Source organism: Oncorhynchus kisutch, linkage group LG10 (assembly GCF_002021735.2).
Source record: "Oncorhynchus kisutch isolate 150728-3 linkage group LG10, Okis_V2, whole genome shotgun sequence".
Classification (NCBI taxonomy): domain Eukaryota; kingdom Metazoa; phylum Chordata; class Actinopteri; order Salmoniformes; family Salmonidae; genus Oncorhynchus; species Oncorhynchus kisutch.
Genome location: NC_034183.2, coordinates 11,928,867 through 11,952,082, shown reverse-complemented (window position 1 = coordinate 11,952,082; position 23,216 = coordinate 11,928,867). Strand labels below are relative to the sequence as shown.

The following is a 23,216-nucleotide window of genomic DNA, read 5'->3' as shown; positions in this document are numbered from 1 at the left end:
CTGCAAAACCTGATGTTGGCATTGACTATCATTCCCCACATCAAACATCCTTGGTACATTGTGTTAGGTTCTATATTTATTTTCTTATTTAACGAGGCAAGTCAGTTAAGAACAAATTCTTATTTACAATGGCGGCCTAGGAACAGTGAGTTAACTGCCTTGTTCAGGGGCAGCATGATAGATTTTTACCTTGTCAGCTCAGAGATTCGACCTAGAAACATTTCAGCTACTGGTCCAATGCTCTAAACACTAGGCTACCTACCGCCCTGGCAAATTAACCTTAGAACATTTCACGGAGTGCTGCTTTTGATACCATCGATCACCACATTCTTTTGGAGAGAGTGGAAACCCTAATTGGTCTACACGGACAAGTTCTGGCCTGGTTTAGATCTTATCTGTCGGAAAGATATCAGTTTGTCTCTGTGAATGGTTTGCCCTCTGACAAATCAACTGTAAATTTCGGTGTTCCTCAAGGTCCCGTTTTAGGACCACTATTGTTTTCACTATATATTTTACCTCTTGGGGATGTCATTCGAAAACATAATGTTAACTTTCACTGCTATGCGGATGACACACAGCTGTACATTTCAATGAAACATGGTGAAGCCCCAAAATTGCCCTCGCTAGAAGCATGTGTTTTAGACATAAGGAAGTGGATGGCTGCAAACGTTCTACTTTTAAACTCGGACAAAACAGAGATGCTTGTTCTAGGTTACTCTGGACCCTGATCTCTCTTTTGAAGAACATATCAAGACCATTTCAAGGACACTTTTTTTCCATCTACGTAACATTGCAAAAATCAGAAACTTTCTGTCCAAAAATGATGCAGAAAAATGTATCCATGCTTTTGTCACTTCTAGGTTAGACTACTGCAATGCTCTATTTTCCGGCTACCCGGATAAAGCACTAAATAAACTTCAGTTAGTGCTAAATACGGCTGCTAGAATACTGACTAGAACCAAAAAAATGGATCATATTATTCCAATGCTAGCCTCCCTACACTGGCTTCCTGTCAAGGCAAGGGCTGATTTCAAGGTTTTACTGCTAACCTACAAAGCATTACATGGGCTTGCTCCTACCTATCTCTCTGATTTGGTCCTGCCGTACATACCTACACGTACGCTAAGGTCACAAGACGCAGGCCTCCTAATTGTCCCTAGAATTTCTAAGCAAACAGATGGAGGCAGGGCTTTCTCCTATAGAGCTCAATTTTTATGGAATAGTCTGCCTACCCATGTGAGAGACGCAAACTCGGTCTCAACCTTTAAGTCTTTACTGAAGACTCATCTCTTCAGTGGGTCATATGATTGAGTGTAGTCTGGCCCAGGAGTGTGAAGGTGAACGGAAAGGCTCTGGAGCAACGAACCGCCCTTGCTGTCTCTGCCTGGCCGGTTCCCCTCTATCCACTGGGATTCTCTGCCTCTAACCCTATTACAGGGGCTGAGTCACTGGCTTACTAGGGCTCTTTCATACCGTCCCTAGGAGGGGTGCGTCACTTGAGTGGGTTGAGTCACTGATGTGATCTTCCTGTCTGGGTTGGCGCACCCCCCCCCCCCCTTGGGTTGTGCCGTGGCGGAGATCTTTGTGGGCTATACTCGGCCTTGTCTCAGGATGGTAAGTTGGTGGTTGAAGATATCCCTCTAGTGGTGTGGGGGCTTTGGCAAAGTGGGTGGGGTTATATCCTTCCTGTTTGGCCCTGTCCGGGGATGTCATCGGATGGGGCCACAGTGTCTCCTGACCCCTCCTGTCTCAGCCTCCAGTATATATGCTGCAGTAGTTTATGTGTCAGGGGGCTAGGGTCAGTTTGTTATATCTGGAGTACCTCTCCTGTCCTATCCGGTGTCCTGTGTGAATTTAAGTATGCTCTCTCTAATTCTCTCTTTGTCTCTCTCGGAGGACCTGAGCCCTAGGACCATGCCTCAGGACTACCGGGCATGATGACTCCTTGCTGTCCCCAGTCCACCTGGCCGTGCTGCTGCTCCAGTTTCAACTGTTCTGCCTGTGATTATTATTATTTGACCATGCTGGTCATTTATAAACATTTGAACATCTTGGCCATGTTCTGTTATAATCTCCACCCGGCACAGCCAGAAGAGGACTGGCCACCCCACATAGCCTGGTTCCTCTCTAAGTTTCTTCCTAGGTTTTGGCCTTTCTAGGGAGTTTTTCCTAGCCACCGTGCTTCTACACCTGCATTGCTTGCTGTTTGGGGTTTTAGGCTGGGTTTCTGTACAGCACCTGGAGATATCAGCTGATGTACGAAGGGCTATATAAATAAATTTGATTTGATTTGACAGGTGATATTTTGCGGTTGTGGTGCCTGTACCACTGCATCGATTTTGTCCTGTGTTTTGCGCAATCCATTGCGGTCAATTTCACGTCCACAGAAGACAATCTTGTCCTTGAAGAACTCCCACTTCTGTAATTTATCTGTAGTCCATTCCCTTTGCTGTTTCTGTATGACAATGCCCCCGTGCACAGAGCGACATCCATACAGAAGTGGTCTGTCGAGAGCGGTGTCGAAGAACTTGACTGGCCCGCATGGAACCCTAACCTCAACCGCATAGAACACCTTTGGGATGAATTGGAACGTCGACTGCGAGCCAGGCCTAATCACCCAACAGTGCCCGACCTCACTCATGCTCTTCTAGCCAAATTAAAGCAAGACCCAGCAGCAAGGTTCCAACATGTAGCGGAAAGCCTTCCCAGAAGAGTTGAGGCTGTTATAGCATCTAATGGGGGGACAACTTCGATATTAATACTCTGTCCACATACTTCTTGTGATTTAGTGTATATAACCATTGAATGTTGAAGAATATAACTTATGAATGCCATGAAATTTGTTAAACTATCATACCCCATCAGAACCCAAAATATAATATTGTTTTACTCAAATTTTAAACAAACACTGCATAGCCTCAAAATAAGAATAGGATATGTTTCTAACTGAATCTATATTAATGTTGATGCTGGCATTATTATGGATAAAAAATTGTGAATAATGATGAGTGAGAGAGTTACAGACGCACAAATGTCATACCCCCCAAGACATAGTAACCTCTCACCATTACAATAACAGGGCAAGGCAGCATTTTTGGGGGGTTTTGACACATTGAACAAAAATATTAACGCAACATGCAACCATTTAAAAGATTTTACTGAGCTACAGTTCTAATAGGGAAATCAGTCAATTGAAATACATTGATTAAGCCCTAATCTATGGAATTCACATGCCTGGGAATACAGATATGCATCTGTTGGTCACAGATTCCTTAAAAAATGTGTCCGCCAATTTTAGGTGACCAAAAGTATAGGGACAAATTCACTTTGTTTATTAAAGTAGTAAAATGAGAAGTATTTGGTCCCATATTCATAGCATGCCATGGCTACATCAAGCTCGTGACTTAAAGTTTGTTGGATGCGTTTGGTTTTTGTTTTGGATGCTACAATGATTATGCATAATCCTGAATAAAATATGAATAATTATGAGTGAGAAATGTAGACACACAAATATTATACCCCCCCCCCCCCCCCAAATGCTAACCTCTCACCATTACATTAACAGGGGAGGTTAGCATATCAATGAATATGAATAGTATCTGTGGCATTGAAACAATCTGACATAAAAGTGTCTGAGTTACTTACTTGTATACTTAGAAACTGTCTTGCTCTGTCCTACAGTTGTGTTATCTCCAGCCACTGCAGTGACTGTGAAGAGGTACTGCACTCCAGGAGTGAGAGCAGTAACATTAAAAGAGGTTTCTGGGGTATTCTGACTGCCATTGGTAATGCCATCAGTCCATTCTACTCTGAAGAAGGATCTGTTTCCGAATGGTTCAGTCCAGCTCAGAGACACAGATGATGTTGTGATTTCAGTGACAGTCAGGTTCCTGATGACTGCAGGCTCTGTGCGTGCAAGAAAGTTATATTTTGGGAAAAGATCACCAGAATCATTATTATTCATGGTATTCACCATACACTCGATATATATGATCAGAAGCATGATAATTCTACATACATTTAAGGTCAGTATGTAGGACACAAAAGTGGTACCTCTAAAACCATATTTAAAGATATTAAGCATTATCAATGACATGAAACGTTTTGGGGACAAAAAAAGGAGTTTTCAATAAAGGACAAGCACTTAATCACACTATACAAGCCCAATTTTGCAGTTGATTGCAGATAAACACATTTCCTAAATATTCTGGATCAGTTGGAGTCTACACTCCCTTCAAAAGAGAGAATTATGTGAACCAAAACTACAGTGACTGACAGATATACTGGTTAAAAATGCTCAGTTACATTAAAGGCTGTCTCAATGGTAGTTCAATTCATATCTCTACTGCCATCAGTCCACTCTACTACAATCCAGCTCAGAGACACAGATGATGTCTGGATTTCAGAGACAGAGAGGTTCCTGATGACTTCAAGTTGTACATGAGCAAGAAAGGTGATTTTAGGGGACACTAGACAAGGGTTGGGCGGTATTCAGATTTGTGTATCATCATAACGTCCTTCTCTCAGGCAGGAATTTACGGTATTACAGGCTCAGTACAGAAGGGGGCGCCAAAAAATTAGAAGCCCTTTGGGAGTCTGTTACCAGAATGCTAACAAAATTAGCATAAACTTTAAACTAGCTGTTATTGGCAGAGAGGTTTGGAACTCGTTCATATTGGTCTTGAAACAAATGATTCTCCGGGTGATGTCACAGGGCAGGCCAAAACTCCTCCCACCAAAACAGATTGAAATGTCAGGCGTTTTCTTTCAAACAGCTCTTACATTAAAAGGGAATTAACATAATCTTCACCATTTCTGAGTATTATTCCAACATCACAGTGTAGAAAAATACAATACGCAGGAAAATCACGTGACTATACTGGGCCTTTAACGGACACAATATACACTGCCCAGAGGGATGGATCAGCCTCTTGACATGAAAAATGTCCGTTAACACCAAGAGTTCTACAACTCAAAAATATCAGATACAGAACGTTGCATAAAGCAGTTAAGAAATAGAGTCCAGACAATTTAAACTTAATCTTACTTGTAAAGAGTGAAACACTGATATTTTTGCCTTCAGTCATCTCATCTCCAGCCACTGCAGTGACCCTGAATGTGTACTTCACTCCAGCAGTCAGCTCAGTTACATTAAAGGCTGTCTCAATGGTAGTTGTATTCATATCTCTACTGCCATCAGTCCATTCTACTCTATAGAAGGATCTGTTTCCCAATGGTTCAATCCAGCTCAGAGACACAGATGATGTTGTGATTTCAGAGACACTAAGGTTCCTGATGACTTCAGGTTCTGCGCATGCAAGAAATGTACATTTTGGGAGGAGAACACACCATTAGATTACCTAGTAACTACCTACAGTACTCTATCCCAGGATTTCAACACTTTTGATTCAAAAAAAGAAAGAGGACCTTACTCTTCCTCTTATTGCCCTCTCATTGTTAAATACAGATATTAACCTAATCATTACATGGTTCCACTTCAGAGAAAATATTAAGACCATTCCAATGAAAAGGCTTACTTGTAAAGAGTGCTTTCTCCTGAGCTTTTCCTGTAGTTATATTATCACCAGCCACTGCAGTGACCTTGAATGTGTATTTCACTCCAGCAGTCAGCTCAGTTACATTAAAGGCTGTCACATTGGTAGTTGTATTCATATCTCTACTGCCATCAGTCCACTCTACTCTATAGAAGGAGCTGTTTCCCAATGGTTCAATCCAGCTCAGAGACACAGATGCTGTTGTGATTTCAGTGACAGTCAGGTTCCTGATGACTGCAGGCTCTGTGCGTGCAAGAAAGTTATATTTTGGGAAAAGATCATCAGAATCATTATTATTCATGGTAATCACCATACAGTCTATATATATAATCAGAAGCATGCTAATTCTACATACATTTAAGGTCAGTATGTAGGACACAAAAGTGGTACCTCTAAAACGATATTTAAAGATAGTAAGCATTATCAATGACATGAAACGTTTTGGGGACAAAAAAAAGGAGTTTTCAATAAAGGACAAGCACTTAATCACACTATCCAAGCCCAATTTTGCAGTTGATTGCAGATAAACACATTTCCTAAATATTCTGGATCAGTTGGAGTCTACACTCCCTCCAAAAGAGAGAATTATGTGAACCAAAACTACAGTGACTGACAGATATACTGGTTAAACATGATGGGTAATCCTTCAGTAGTCTTATCAGCAGCGACTGCAGCAACTATGAGTCTGTATTGCACTCCAGTAGTCAGCTCAGTTACATTAAAGGCTGTCTCAATGGTAGTTCATTTCTTATCTCTACTGCCATCAGTCCACTCTACTCTATAGAAGGAGCTGTTTCCCAATGGTTCAATCCAGCTCAGAGACACAGATGATGTCGGGATTTCAGAGACAGAGAGGTTCCTGATGACTTCAAGTTCTACATGAGCAAGAAAGGTGATTTTAGGGGACACTAGACAAGGGTTGGGCGGTATTCAGATTTGTGTATCATCATAACGTCCTTCTCTCAGGCAGGAATTTACGGTATTACAGGCTCAGTACAGAAGGGGGCGCCAAAAAATTAGAAGCCCTTTGGGAGTCTGTTACCAGAATGCTAACAAAATTAGCATAAATGATAGCAAATTTCCATAGAGGCTGCTAGCTAAATATGCCAACGAGCACAAACGAAAGCATTTTTTATAAAGAGACAGGCAGTCCAGCTCAATACTTATACATATATAGTAGCTACTGATTGTAATTTTTGGGGAGTTTGGACATTTGCAAGCGAATGTGAACAAGAGACATTGTGCAAATGAACAGTACTGGCCCTGGAGCAGCAGGTGTAAATGCTGTGTCTGTGTGGAGTCCGGAGTTGCTAGGGAAACAGGACTGCCTGCTCTGCTCGATGAAGATGGAAGCAGACGGGCTGATGGGGGAGAAAACAACGGGCCGAGAACAGACAGGAGAAAAAACTCAAGGAAATCGAAAGATAGTTGTGGCCGCTGTACAGATAACTCATCCAAAAGGCCTTTAACTTCTCAAACACGGCAGAAAGACAACACAATATGATGTCCCATCACCTTATAAATTCAGTCACTTACTTAGACAACTAGCTAAATAAACTTAGGCGTCGCATTAATGCAGAATTCTTAGTTATACATACAGGAAAAATATATAAATGCATAAGAAATATCTTTCTGCGTTTTGTAAACGCAGATCTAAAATGATTCTTATTGTGATTTCTGCTCAGCATCAGACAAATGTTGCGCTTCAGTTGCACATGAACGGGCATTCTACCAGCAGACAGAGCTCTGACTGATGTGCGGCTACTTTACTCCAGCACTTTTCTCAGTGTAGCCAGCGTACTTTTCTTTGGTAAAATGTAAGATTAACTTTAAGAAAAACATTAGGAAAAGTAGCTGGATACATTCTCTCTATGATAAACATTAGAAATATGATGGCTAGAAAAGTTTTTGCAAGAAAAGACTGTACTATTTCTTTGTAAGCTGATTTAGCCTACCAGCCAAATAGCATTGCGCTTCTGTTCTCATCTGATGAAAAATAAGCAATTTTCTGCCGAATGTGTTGCACTAATGTACTTTCTGTGAAGGAAAACTATAGTTGCACATCCCTGACAACTCCGTTGAAGCAAAAAACAACAGGTGACTTTCAATATCAAACGCAACCCCTGTCAATACACAGCTTGACTCACCGGCTCCAGCTCTCACCAGTTGTGCTATTTATAAAGTAAAACGTGACTGGCTCACTATTCTGGTGAACTACAGTAAGCTTAATAATGTCAAATAATGTGACAGGTGAAATAAAGAACCCAATCTGCGTTATCTTCTAACATATTGCACACGTTGACTGCAGGTATTTACTTAAAAAGTAGCTACAAATATGAAACTGTATAGAAAAACTTCGAATAAATAGTTTCAACAGTATTGACGGTATTGAAAAACCATCTCGTGGCTATTTCATAACACCCCGGTACACAGTATACACGGTATACCGCAAAAGTCTACACTAGACAATAATATATCTTCAAAGACATCAGTACTAAAAGTACAATGCCGCCATTTTCATCACAATATCAAATCATGTCTGGGTAACAATTAAGTAACTTACTGTGATTGTTTTAAATTAAATGGTAAAAAAAAGAACAAATATAGGTTATTTACAAATAGAGCAACTTGTCAAGCAGGAATTTAGCTGAGACTGTCTAGTAGAGGTCTGAGTGGAGTTGGGGAAAACGTTAAACTAGCTGTTATTGGCAGAGAGGTTTGGAACTTGTTCATATTGGTCTTGAAACAAATGATTCTCCGGGTGATGTCACAGGGCAGGCCAAAACTCCTCCCACCAAAACAGATTGAAATGTCAGGCGTTTTCTTTCAAACAGCTCTTACATTAAAAGGGAATTAACATAATCTTCACCATTTCTGAGTATTATTCCAACATCACAGTGTAGAAAAATACAATACACAGGAAAATCACGTGACTATACTGGGCCTTTAACGGACACAATATACACTTCCCAGAGGGATGGATCAGCCTCTAATATACACTTCCCAGAGGGATGGATCAGCCTCTAATATACACTGCCCAGAGGGATGGATCAGCCTCTAATATACACTGCCCAGCGGGATGGATCAGCCTCTAATATACACTGCCCAGAGGGATAGATCAGTCTCTAATATACACTTCCCAGAGGTATGGATCAGCCTATAATATACACTTCCCAGAGGGATGGACCAGCCTCTAATATACACTTCCCAGAGGGATGGATCACCCTCTAATATACACTGCCCAGAGGGATGGATCAGCCTCTAATATACACTGCCCAGAGGGATGGATCAGCCTCTAATATACACTGCCCAGAGGGATGGATCAGCCTCTTGACATGAAAAATTTCCGTTAACACCAAGAGTTCTACAACTCAAAAATATCAGATACAGAACGTTGCATAAAGCAGTTAAGAAATAGAGTCCAGACAATTTAAACTTCATCTTACTTGTAAAGAGTGAAACACTGATATTTTTGCCTTCAGTCATCTCATCTCCAGCCACTGCAGTGACCCTGAATGTGTACTTCACTCCAGCAGTCAGCTCAGTTACATTAAAGGCTGTCTCAATGGTAGTTGTATTCATATCTCTACTGCCATCAGTCCATTCTACTCTATAGAAGGATCTGTTTCCCAATGGTTCAATCCAGCTCAGAGACACAGATGATGTTGTGATTTCAGAGACACTAAGGTTCCTGATGACTTCAGGTTCTGTGCATGCAAGAAATGTACATTTTGGGAGGAGAACACACCATTAGATTACCTAGTAACTACCTACAGTACTCTATCCCAGGATTTCAACACTTTTGATTCAAAAAAAGAAAGAGGACCTTACCCTTCCTCTTATTGCCCTCTCATTGTTAAATACAGATATTAACCTAATCATTACATGGTTCCACTTCAGAGAAAATATTAAGACCATTCCAATGAAAAGGCTTACTTGTAAAGAGTGCTTTCTCCTGAGCTTTTCCTTTAGTTATATTATCACCAGCCACTGCAGTGACCTTGAATGTGTATTTCACTCCAGCAGTCAGCTCAGTTACATTAAAGGCTGTCACATTGGTAGTTGTATTCATATCTCTACTGCCATCAGTCCACTCTACTCTATAGAAGGAGCTGTTTCCCAATGGTTCAATCCAGCTCAGAGACACAGATGCTGTTGTGATTTCAGTGACAGTCAGGTTCCTGATGACTGCAGGCTCTGTGCGTGCAAGAAAGTTATATTTTGGGAAAAGATCATCAGAATCATTATTATTCATGGTAATCACCATACAGTCTATATATATAATCAGAAGCATGCTAATTCTACATACATTTAAGGTCAGTATGTAGGACACAAAAGTGGTACCTCTAAAACGATATTTAATGATAGTAAGCATTATCAATGACATGAAACGTTTTGGGGACAAAAAAAAGGAGTTTTCAATAAAGGACAAGCACTTAATCACACTATCCAAGCCCAATTTTGCAGTTGATTGCAGATAAACACATTTCCTAAATATTCTGGATCAGTTGGAGTCTACACTCCCTCCAAAAGAGAGAATTATGTGAACCAAAACTACAGTGACTGACAGATATACTGGTTAAACATGATGGGTAATCCTTCAGTAGTCTTATCAGCAGCGACTGCAGCAACTATGAGTCTGTATTGCACTCCAGTAGTCAGCTCAGTTACATTAAAGGCTTTCTCAATGGTAGTTCATTTCTTATCTCTACTGCAATCAGTCCACTCTACTCTATAGAAGGAGCTGTTTCCCAATGGTTCAATCCAGCTCAGAGACACAGATGATGTCGGGATTTCAGAGACAGAGAGGTTCCTGATGACTTCAAGTTCTACATGAGCAAGAAAGGTGATTTTAGGGGACACTAGACAAGGGTTGGGCGGTATTCAGATTTGTGTATCATCATAACGTCCTTCTCTCAGGCAGGAATTTACGGTATTACAGGCTCAGTACAGAAGGGGGCGCCAAAAAATTAGAAGCCCTTTGGGAGTCTGTTACCAGAATGCTAACAAAATTAGCATAAATGATAGCAAATTTCCATAGAGGCTGCTAGCTAAATATGCCAACGAGCACAAACGAAAGCATTTTTTATAAAGAGACAGGCAGTCCAGCTCAATACTTATACATATATAGTAGCTACTGATTGTAATTTTTGGGGAGTTTGGACATTTGCAAGCGAATGTGAACAAGAGACATTGTGCAAATGAACAGTACTGGCCCTGGAGCAGCAGGTGTAAATGCTGTGTCTGTGTGGAGTCCGGAGTTGCTAGGGAAACAGGACTGCCTGCTCTGCTCGATGAAGATGGAAGCAGACGGGCTGATGGGGGAGAAAACAACGGGCCGAGAACAGACAGGAGAAAAAACTCAAGGAAATCGAAAGATAGTTGTGGCCGCTGTACAGATAACTCATCCAAAAGGCCTTTAACTTCTCAAACACGGCAGAAAGACAACACAATATGATGTCCCATCACCTTATAAATTCAGTCACTTACTTAGACAACTAGCTAAATAAACTTAGGCGTCGCATTAATGCAGAATTCTTAGTTATACATACAGGAAAAATATATAAATGCATAAGAAATATCTTTCTGCGTTTTGTAAACGCAGATCTAAAATGATTCTTATTGTGATTTCTGCTCAGCATCAGACAAATGTTGCGCTTCAGTTGCACATGAACGGGCATTCTACCAGCAGACAGAGCTCTGACTGATGTGCGGCTACTTTACTCCAGCACTTTTCTCAGTGTAGCCAGCGTACTTTTCTTTGGTAAAATGTAAGATTAACTTTAAGAAAAACATTAGGAAAAGTAGCTGGATACATTCTCTCTATGATAAACATTAGAAATATGATGGCTAGAAAAGTTTTTGCAAGAAAAGACTGTACTATTTCTTTGTAAGCTGATTTAGCCTACCAGCCAAATAGCATTGCGCTTCTGTTCTCATCTGATGAAAAATAAGCAATTTTCTGCCGAATGTGTTGCACTAATGTACTTTCTGTGAAGGAAAACTATAGTTGCACATCCCTGACAACTCCGTTGAAGCAAAAAACAACAGGTGACTTTCAATATCAAACGCAACCCCTGTCAATACACAGCTTGACTCACCGGCTCCAGCTCTCACCAGTTGTGCTATTTATAAAGTAAAACGTGACTGGCTCACTATTCTGGTGAACTACAGTAAGCTTAATAATGTCAAATAATGTGACAGGTGAAATAAAGAACCCAATCTGCGTTATCTTCTAACATATTGCACACGTTGACTGCAGGTATTTACTTAAAAAGTAGCTACAAATATGAAACTGTATAGAAAAACTTCGAATAAATAGTTTCAACAGTATTGACGGTATTGAAAAACCATCTCGTGGCTATTTCATAACACCCCGGTACACAGTATACACGGTATACTGCAAAAGTCTACACTAGACAATAATATATCTTCAAAGACATCAGTACTAAAAGTACAATGCCGCCATTTTCATCACAATATCAAATCATGTCTGGGTAACAATTAAGTAACTTACTGTGATTGTTTTAAATTAAATGGTAAAAAAAAGAACAAATATAGGTTATTTACAAATAGAGCAACTTGTCAAGCAGGAATTTAGCTGAGACTGTCTAGTAGAGGTCTGAGTGGAGTTGGGGAAAACGTTAAACTAGCTGTTATTGGCAGAGAGGTTTGGAACTTGTTCATATTGGTCTTGAAACAAATGATTCTCCGGGTGATGTCACAGGGCAGGCCAAAACTCCTCCCACCAAAACAGATTGAAATGTCAGGCGTTTTCTTTCAAACAGCTCTTACATTAAAAGGGAATTAACATAATCTTCACCATTTCTGAGTATTATTCCAACATCACAGTGTAGAAAAATACAATACACAGGAAAATCACGTGACTATACTGGGCCTTTAACGGACACAATATACACTTCCCAGAGGGATGGATCAGCCTCTAATATACACTTCCCAGAGGGATGGATCAGCCTCTAATATACACTGCCCAGAGGGATGGATCAGCCTCTAATATACACTGCCCAGCGGGATGGATCAGCCTCTAATATACACTGCCCAGAGGGATAGATCAGTCTCTAATATACACTTCCCAGAGGTATGGATCAGCCTATAATATACACTTCCCAGAGGGATGGACCAGCCTCTAATATACACTTCCCAGAGGGATGGATCACCCTCTAATATACACTGCCCAGAGGGATGGATCAGCCTCTAATATACACTGCCCAGAGGGATGGATCAGCCTCTAATATACACTGCCCAGAGGGATGGATCAGCCTCTTGACATGAAAAATTTCCGTTAACACCAAGAGTTCTACAACTCAAAAATATCAGATACAGAACGTTGCATAAAGCAGTTAAGAAATAGAGTCCAGACAATTTAAACTTCATCTTACTTGTAAAGAGTGAAACACTGATATTTTTGCCTTCAGTCATCTCATCTCCAGCCACTGCAGTGACCCTGAATGTGTACTTCACTCCAGCAGTCAGCTCAGTTACATTAAAGGCTGTCTCAATGGTAGTTGTATTCATATCTCTACTGCCATCAGTCCATTCTACTCTATAGAAGGATCTGTTTCCCAATGGTTCAATCCAGCTCAGAGACACAGATGATGTTGTGATTTCAGAGACACTAAGGTTCCTGATGACTTCAGGTTCTGTGCATGCAAGAAATGTACATTTTGGGAGGAGAACACACCATTAGATTACCTAGTAACTACCTACAGTACTCTATCCCAGGATTTCAACACTTTTGATTCAAAAAAAGAAAGAGGACCTTACCCTTCCTCTTATTGCCCTCTCATTGTTAAATACAGATATTAACCTAATCATTACATGGTTCCACTTCAGAGAAAATATTAAGACCATTCCAATGAAAAGGCTTACTTGTAAAGAGTGCTTTCTCCTGAGCTTTTCCTTTAGTTATATTATCACCAGCCACTGCAGTGACCTTGAATGTGTATTTCACTCCAGCAGTCAGCTCAGTTACATTAAAGGCTGTCACATTGGTAGTTGTATTCATATCTCTACTGCCATCAGTCCACTCTACTCTATAGAAGGAGCTGTTTCCCAATGGTTCAATCCAGCTCAGAGACACAGATGCTGTTGTGATTTCAGTGACAGTCAGGTTCCTGATGACTGCAGGCTCTGTGCGTGCAAGAAAGTTATATTTTGGGAAAAGATCATCAGAATCATTATTATTCATGGTAATCACCATACAGTCTATATATATAATCAGAAGCATGCTAATTCTACATACATTTAAGGTCAGTATGTAGGACACAAAAGTGGTACCTCTAAAACGATATTTAATGATAGTAAGCATTATCAATGACATGAAACGTTTTGGGGACAAAAAAAAGGAGTTTTCAATAAAGGACAAGCACTTAATCACACTATCCAAGCCCAATTTTGCAGTTGATTGCAGATAAACACATTTCCTAAATATTCTGGATCAGTTGGAGTCTACACTCCCTCCAAAAGAGAGAATTATGTGAACCAAAACTACAGTGACTGACAGATATACTGGTTAAACATGATGGGTAATCCTTCAGTAGTCTTATCAGCAGCGACTGCAGCAACTATGAGTCTGTATTGCACTCCAGTAGTCAGCTCAGTTACATTAAAGGCTTTCTCAATGGTAGTTCATTTCTTATCTCTACTGCAATCAGTCCACTCTACTCTATAGAAGGAGCTGTTTCCCAATGGTTCAATCCAGCTCAGAGACACAGATGATGTCGGGATTTCAGAGACAGAGAGGTTCCTGATGACTTCAAGTTCTACATGAGCAAGAAAGGTGATTTTAGGGGACACTAGACAAGGGTTGGGCGGTATTCAGATTTGTGTATCATCATAACGTCCTTCTCTCAGGCAGGAATTTACGGTATTACAGGCTCAGTACAGAAGGGGGCGCCAAAAAATTAGAAGCCCTTTGGGAGTCTGTTACCAGAATGCTAACAAAATTAGCATAAATGATAGCAAATTTCCATAGAGGCTGCTAGCTAAATATGCCAACGAGCACAAACAAAAGCATTTTTTATAAAGAGACAGGCAGTCCAGCTCAATACTTATACATATATAGGAGCTACCGATTGTAATTTTTGGGGAGTTTGGACATTTGTAAGCGAATGTGAACAAGAGACATTGTGCAAATGAACAGTACTGGCCCTGGAGCAGCAGGTGTAAATGCTGTGTCTGTGTGGAGTCCGGAGTTGCTAGGGCAACAGGACTGCCTGCTCTGCTGATGAAGATGGAAGCAGACGGGCTGATGGGGGAGAAAACAACGGGCCGAGAACAGACAGGAGAAAAAACTCAAGGAAATCAAAAGATAGTTGTGGCCGCTGTACAGATAACTCATCCAAAAGGCCTTTAACTTCTCAAACACGGCAGAAAGACAACACAATATGATGTCCCATCACCTTATAAATTTAGTCACTTGCTTAGACAACTAGCTAAATAAACTTAGGGGTCGCATTAATGCAGAATTCTTAGTTATACATACAGGAAAAATATATAAATGCATAAGAAATATCTTTCTGCGTTTTGTAAAAGCAGATCTAAAATGATTCTTATTGTGATTTCTGCTCAGCATCAGACAAATGTTGCGCTTCAGTTGCACATGAACGGGCATTCTACCAGCAGACAGAGCTCTGACTGATGTGCGGCTACTTTACTCCAGCACTTTTCTCAGTGTAGCCAGCGTACTTTTCTTTGGTAAAATGTAAGATTAACTTTAAGAAAAACATTAGGAAAAGTAGCTGGATACATTCTCTCTATGATAAACATTAGAAATATGATGGCTAGAAAAGTTTTTGCAAGAAAAGACTGTACTATTTCTTTGTAAGCTGATTTAGCCTACCAGCCAAATAGCATTGCGCTTCTGTTCTCATCTGATGAAAAATAAGCAATTTTCTGCCGAATGTGTTGCACTAATGTACTTTCTGTGAAGGAAAACTATAGTTGCACATCCCTGACAACTCCGTTGAAGCAAAAAACAACAGGTGACTTTCAATATCAAACGCAACCCCTGTCAATACACAGCTTGACTCACCGGCTCCAGCTCTCACCAGTTGTGGTATTTATAAAGTAAAACGTGACTGGCTCACTATTCTGGTGAACTACAGTAAGCTTAATAATGTCAAATAATGTGACAGGTGAAATAAAGAACCCAATCTGCGTTATCTTCTAACATATTGCACACGTTGACTGCAGGTATTTACTTAAAAAGTAGCTACAAATATGAAACTGTATAGAAAAACTTCGAATAAATAGTTTCAACAGTATTGACGGTATTGAAAAACCATCTCGTGGCTATTTCATAACACCCCGGTACACAGTATACACGGTATACCGCAAAAGTCTACACTAGACAATAATATATCTTCAAAGACATCAGTACTAAAAGTACAATGCCGCCATTTTCATCACAATATCAAATCATGTCTGGGTAACAATTAAGTAACTTACTGTGATTGTTTTAAATTAAATGGTAAAAAAAAGAACAAATATAGGTTATTTACAAATAGAGCAACTTGTCAAGCAGGAATTTAGCTGAGACTGTCTAGTAGAGGTCTGAGTGGAGTTGGGGAAAACGTTAAACTAGCTGTTATTGGCAGAGAGGTTTGGAACTTGTTCATATTGGTCTTGAAACAAATGATTCTCCGGGTGATGTCACAGGGCAGGCCAAAACTCCTCCCACCAAAACAGATTGAAATGTCAGGCGTTTTCTTTCAAACAGCTCTTACATTAAAAGGGAATTAACATAATCTTCACCATTTCTGAGTATTATTCCAACATCACAGTGTAGAAAAATACAATACACAGGAAAATCACGTGACTATACTGGGCCTTTAACGGACACAATATACACTGCCCAGAGGGATGGATCAGCCTCTAATATACACTTCCCAGAGGGATGGATCAGCCTCTAATATTTCCATAGAGGCTGCTAGCTAAATATGCCAACGAGCACAAACGAAAGCATTTTTTATAAAGAGACAGGCAGTCCAGCTCAATACTTATACATATATAGTAGCTACTGATTGTAATTTTTGGGGAGTTTGGACATTTGCAAGCGAATGTGAACAAGAGACATTGTGCAAATGAACAGTACTGGCCCTGGAGCAGCAGGTGTAAATGCTGTGTCTGTGTGGAGTCCGGAGTTGCTAGGGAAACAGGACTGCCTGCTCTGCTCGATGAAGATGGAAGCAGACGGGCTGATGGGGGAGAAAACAACGGGCCGAGAACAGACAGGAGAAAAAACTCAAGGAAATCGAAAGATAGTTGTGGCCGCTGTACAGATAACTCATCCAAAAGGCCTTTAACTTCTCAAACACGGCAGAAAGACAACACAATATGATGTCCCATCACCTTATAAATTCAGTCACTTACTTAGACAACTAGCTAAATAAACTTAGGCGTCGCATTAATGCAGAATTCTTAGTTATACATACAGGAAAAATATATAAATGCATAAGAAATATCTTTCTGCGTTTTGTAAACGCAGATCTAAAATGATTCTTATTGTGATTTCTGCTCAGCATCAGACAAATGTTGCGCTTCAGTTGCACATGAACGGGCATTCTACCAGCAGACAGAGCTCTGACTGATGTGCGGCTACTTTACTCCAGCACTTTTCTCAGTGTAGCCAGCGTACTTTTCTTTGGTAAAATGTAAGATTAACTTTAAGAAAAACATTAGGAAAAGTAGCTGGATACATTCTCTCTATGATAAACATTAGAAATATGATGGCTAGAAAAGTTTTTGCAAGAAAAGACTGTACTATTTCTTTGTAAGCTGATTTAGCCTACCAGCCAAATAGCATTGCGCTTCTGTTCTCATCTGATGAAAAATAAGCAATTTTCTGCCGAATGTGTTGCACTAATGTACTTTCTGTGAAGGAAAACTATAGTTGCACATCCCTGACAACTCCGTTGAAGCAAAAAACAACAGGTGACTTTCAATATCAAACGCAACCCCTGTCAATACACAGCTTGACTCACCGGCTCCAGCTCTCACCAGTTGTGGTATTTATAAAGTAAAACGTGACTGGCTCACTATTCTGGTGAACTACAGTAAGCTTAATAATGTCAAATAATGTGACAGGTGAAATAAAGAACCCAATCTGCGTTATCTTCTAACATATTGCACACGTTGACTGCAGGTATTTACTTAAAAAGTAGCTACAAATATGAAACTGTATAGAAAAACTTCGAATAAATAGTTTCAACAGTATTGACGGTATTGAAAAACCATCTCGTGGCTATTTCATAACACCCCGGTACACAGTATACACGGTATACCGCAAAAGTCTACACTAGACAATAATATATCTTCAAAGACATCAGTACTAAAAGTACAATGCCGCCATTTTCATCACAATATCAAATCATGTCTGGGTAACAATTAAGTAACTTACTGTGATTGTTTTAAATTAAATGGTAAAAAAAAGAACAAATATAGGTTATTTACAAATAGAGCAACTTGTCAAGCAGGAATTTAGCTGAGACTGTCTAGTAGAGGTCTGAGTGGAGTTGGGGAAAACGTTAAACTAGCTGTTATTGGCAGAGAGGTTTGGAACTTGTTCATATTGGTCTTGAAACAAATGATTCTCCGGGTGATGTCACAGGGCAGGCCAAAACTCCTCCCACCAAAACAGATTGAAATGTCAGGCGTTTTCTTTCAAACAGCTCTTACATTAAAAGGGAATTAACATAATCTTCACCATTTCTGAGTATTATTCCAACATCACAGTGTAGAAAAATACAATACACAGGAAAATCACGTGACTATACTGGGCCTTTAACGGACACAATATACACTGCCCAGAGGGATGGATCAGCCTCTAATATACACTTCCCAGAGGGATGGATCAGCCTCTAATATTTCCATAGAGGCTGCTAGCTAAATATGCCAACGAGCACAAACGAAAGCATTTTTTATAAAGAGACAGGCAGTCCAGCTCAATACTTATACATATATAGTAGCTACTGATTGTAATTTTTGGGGAGTTTGGACATTTGCAAGCGAATGTGAACAAGAGACATTGTGCAAATGAACAGTACTGGCCCTGGAGCAGCAGGTGTAAATGCTGTGTCTGTGTGGAGTCCGGAGTTGCTAGGGAAACAGGACTGCCTGCTCTGCTCGATGAAGATGGAAGCAGACGGGCTGATGGGGGAGAAAACAACGGGCCGAGAACAGACAGGAGAAAAAACTCAAGGAAATCGAAAGATAGTTGTGGCCGCTGTACAGATAACTCATCCAAAAGGCCTTTAACTTCTCAAACACGGCAGAAAGACAACACAATATGATGTCCCATCACCTTATAAATTCAGTCACTTACTTAGACAACTAGCTAAATAAACTTAGGCGTCGCATTAATGCAGAATTCTTAGTTATACATACAGGAAAAATATATAAATGCATAAGAAATATCTTTCTGCGTTTTGTAAACGCAGATCTAAAATGATTCTTATTGTGATTTCTGCTCAGCATCAGACAAATGTTGCGCTTCAGTTGCACATGAACGGGCATTCTACCAGCAGACAGAGCTCTGACTGATGTGCGGCTACTTTACTCCAGCACTTTTCTCAGTGTAGCCAGCGTACTTTTCTTTGGTAAAATGTAAGATTAACTTTAAGAAAAACATTAGGAAAAGTAGCTGGATACATTCTCTCTATGATAAACATTAGAAATATGATGGCTAGAAAAGTTTTTGCAAGAAAAGACTGTACTATTTCTTTGTAAGCTGATTTAGCCTACCAGCCAAATAGCATTGCGCTTCTGTTCTCATCTGATGAAAAATAAGCAATTTTCTGCCGAATGTGTTGCACTAATGTACTTTCTGTGAAGGAAAACTATAGTTGCACATCCCTGACAACTCCGTTGAAGCAAAAAACAACAGGTGACTTTCAATATCAAACGCAACCCCTGTCAATACACAGCTTGACTCACCGGCTCCAGCTCTCACCAGTTGTGCTATTTATAAAGTAAAACGTGACTGGCTCACTATTCTGGTGAACTACAGTAAGCTTAATAATGTCAAATAATGTGACAGGTGAAATAAAGAACCCAATCTGCGTTATCTTCTAACATATTGCACACGTTGACTGCAGGTATTTACTTAAAAAGTAGCTACAAATATGAAAATGTATAGAAAAACTTCGAATAAATAGTTTCAACAGTATTGACGGTATTGAAAAACCATCTCGTGGCTATTTCATAACACCCCGGTACACAGTATACACGGTATACCGCAAAAGTCTACACTAGACAATAATATATCTTCAAAGACATCAGTACTAAAAGTACAATGCCGCCATTTTCATCACAATATCAAATCATGTCTGGGTAACAATTAAGTAACTTACTGTGATTGTTTTAAATTAAATGGTAAAAAAAAGAACAAATATAGGTTATTTACAAATAGAGCAACTTGTCAAGCAGGAATTTAGCTGAGACTGTCTAGTAGAGGTCTGAGTGGAGTTGGGGAAAACGTTAAACTAGCTGTTATTGGCAGAGAGGTTTGGAACTTGTTCATATTGGTCTTGAAACAAATGATTCTCCGGGTGATGTCACAGGGCAGGCCAAAACTCCTCCCACCAAAACAGATTGAAATGTCAGGCGTTTTCTTTCAAACAGCTCTTACATTAAAAGGGAATTAACATAATCTTCACCATTTCTGAGTATTATTCCAACATCACAGTGTAGAAAAATACAATACACAGGAAAATCACGTGACTATACTGGGCCTTTAACGGACACAATATACACTGCTCAGAGGGATGGATCAGCCTCTAATATACACTTCCCAGAGGGATGGATCAGCCTCTAATATACACTTCCCAGAGGGATGGATCAGCCTCTAATATACACTGCCCAGAGGGATGGATCAGCCTCTAATATACACTGCCCAGCGGGATGGATCAGCCTCTAATATACACTGCCCAGAGGGATAGATCAGTCTCTAATATACACTTCCCAGAGGTATGGATCAGCCTATAATATACACTTCCCAGAGGGATGGACCAGCCTCTAATATACACTTCCCAGAGGGATGGATCACCCTCTAATATACACTGCCCAGAGGGATGGATCAGCCTCTAATATACACTGCCCAGAGGGATGGATCAGCCTCTAATATACACTGCCCAGAGGGATGGATCAGCCTCTTGACATGAAAAATTTCCGTTAACACCAAGAGTTCTACAACTCAAAAATATCAGATACAGAACGTTGCATAAAGCAGTTAAGAAATAGAGTCCAGACAATTTAAACTTCATCTTACTTGTAAAGAGTGAAACACTGATATTTTTGCCTTCAGTCATCTCATCTCCAGCCACTGCAGTGACCCTGAATGTGTACTTCACTCCAGCAGTCAGCTCAGTTACATTAAAGGCTGTCTCAATGGTAGTTGTATTCATATCTCTACTGCCATCAGTCCATTCTACTCTATAGAAGGATCTGTTTCCCAATGGTTCAATCCAGCTCAGAGACACAGATGATGTTGTGATTTCAGAGACACTAAGGTTCCTGATGACTTCAGGTTCTGTGCATGCAAGAAATGTACATTTTGGGAGGAGAACACACCATTAGATTACCTAGTAACTACCTACAGTACTCTATCCCAGGATTTCAACACTTTTGATTCAAAAAAAGAAAGAGGACCTTACCCTTCCTCTTATTGCCCTCTCATTGTTAAATACAGATATTAACCTAATCATTACATGGTTCCACTTCAGAGAAAATATTAAGACCATTCCAATGAAAAGGCTTACTTGTAAAGAGTGCTTTCTCCTGAGCTTTTCCTTTAGTTATATTATCACCAGCCACTGCAGTGACCTTGAATGTGTATTTCACTCCAGCAGTCAGCTCAGTTACATTAAAGGCTGTCACATTGGTAGTTGTATTCATATCTCTACTGCCATCAGTCCACTCTACTCTATAGAAGGAGCTGTTTCCCAATGGTTCAATCCAGCTCAGAGACACAGATGCTGTTGTGATTTCAGTGACAGTCAGGTTCCTGATGACTGCAGGCTCTGTGCGTGCAAGAAAGTTATATTTTGGGAAAAGATCATCAGAATCATTATTATTCATGGTAATCACCATACAGTCTATATATATAATCAGAAGCATGCTAATTCTACATACATTTAAGGTCAGTATGTAGGACACAAAAGTGGTACCTCTAAAATGATATTTAAAGATAGTAAGCATTATCAATGACATGAAACGTTTTGGGGACAAAAAAAAGGAGTTTTCAATCAAGGACAAGCACTTAATCACACTATCCAAGCCCAATTTTGCAGTTGATTGCAGATAAACACATTTCCTAAATATTCTGGATCAGTTGGAGTCTACACTCCCTCCAAAAGAGAGAATTATGTGAACCAAAACTACAGTGACTGACAGATATACTGGTTAAACATGATGGGTAATCCTTCAGTAGTCTTATCAGCAGCGACTGCAGCAACTATGAGTCTGTATTGCACTCCAGTAGTCAGCTCAGTTACATTAAAGGCTGTCTCAATGGTAGTTCATTTCTTATCTCTACTGCCATCAGTCCACTCTACTCTATAGAAGGAGCTGTTTCCCAATGGTTCAATCCAGCTCAGAGACACAGATGATGTCGGGATTTCAGAGACAGAGAGGTTCCTGATGACTTCAAGTTCTACATGAGCAAGAAAGGTGATTTTAGGGGACACTAGACAAGGGTTGGGCGGTATTCAGATTTGTGTATCATCATAACGTCCTTCTCTCAGGCAGGAATTTACGGTATTACAGGCTCAGTACAGAAGGGGGCGCCAAAAAATTAGAAGCCCTTTGGGAGTCTGTTACCAGAATGCTAACAAAATTAGCATAAATGATAGCAAATTTCCATAGAGGCTGCTAGCTAAATATGCCAACGAGCACAAACAAAAGCATTTTTTATAAAGAGACAGGCAGTCCAGCTCAATACTTATACATATATAGGAGCTACCGATTGTAATTTTTGGGGAGTTTGGACATTTGCAAGCGAATGTGAACAAGAGACATTGTGCAAATGAACAGTACTGGCCCTGGAGCAGCAGGTGTAAATGCTGTGTCTGTGTGGAGTCCGGAGTTGCTAGGGCAACAGGACTGCCTGCTCTGCTGATGAAGATGGAAGCAGACGGGCTGATGGGGGAGAAAACAACGGGCCGAGAACAGACAGGAGAAAAAACTCAAGGAAATCAAAAGATAGTTGTGGCCGCTGTACAGATAACTCATCCAAAAGGCCTTTAACTTCTCAAACACGGCAGAAAGACAACACAATATGATGTCCCATCACCTTATAAATTTAGTCACTTGCTTAGACAACTAGCTAAATAAACTTAGGGGTCGCATTAATGCAGAATTCTTAGTTATACATACAGGAAAAATATATAAATGCATAAGAAATATCTTTCTGCGTTTTGTAAACGCAGATCTAAAATGATTCTTATTGTGATTTCTGCTCAGCATCAGACAAATGTTGCGCTTCAGTTGCACATGAACGGGCATTCTACCAGCAGACAGAGCTCTGACTGATGTGCGGCTACTTTACTCCAGCACTTTTCTCAGTGTAGCCAGCGTACTTTTCTTTGGTAAAATGTAAGATTAACTTTAAGAAAAACATTAGGAAAAGTAGCTGGATACATT

The 23,216-nt window shown here is 40.1% G+C and overlaps 1 protein-coding gene across 14 annotated transcripts in view; it reads right to left on the bottom strand.

The window, feature by feature from the left end:
- The window catches only part of LOC109898479 (receptor-type tyrosine-protein phosphatase eta), a 126,688-nt gene that overhangs the window by 22,706 nt on the left and 80,766 nt on the right, over positions 1-23,216 (bottom strand). For 6 of the 14 annotated variants that reach the window (XM_031833106.1, XM_031833107.1, XM_031833112.1 and 3 more), the window contains 9 exons: positions 21,335-21,595; positions 20,845-21,105; positions 13,446-13,706; positions 12,956-13,216; positions 9,492-9,752; positions 9,002-9,262; positions 5,538-5,798; positions 5,048-5,308; positions 3,646-3,906 (listed from right to left, as the gene is read on the bottom strand). The exons of 2 other annotated variants lie outside the window; for them this stretch is intronic. In XM_031833106.1, coding sequence (XP_031688966.1) covers positions 3,646-3,906; positions 5,048-5,308; positions 5,538-5,798; positions 9,002-9,262; positions 9,492-9,752; positions 12,956-13,216; positions 13,446-13,706; positions 20,845-21,105; positions 21,335-21,595 — 2,349 coding nt within the window. The remainder of the gene's footprint in view (positions 1-3,645; positions 3,907-5,047; positions 5,309-5,537; positions 5,799-9,001; positions 9,263-9,491; positions 9,753-12,955; positions 13,217-13,445; positions 13,707-20,844; positions 21,106-21,334; positions 21,596-23,216) is intronic. 6 more of the 14 variants (XM_031833117.1, XM_031833118.1, XM_031833108.1 and 3 more) reach the window with 5 other exon arrangements.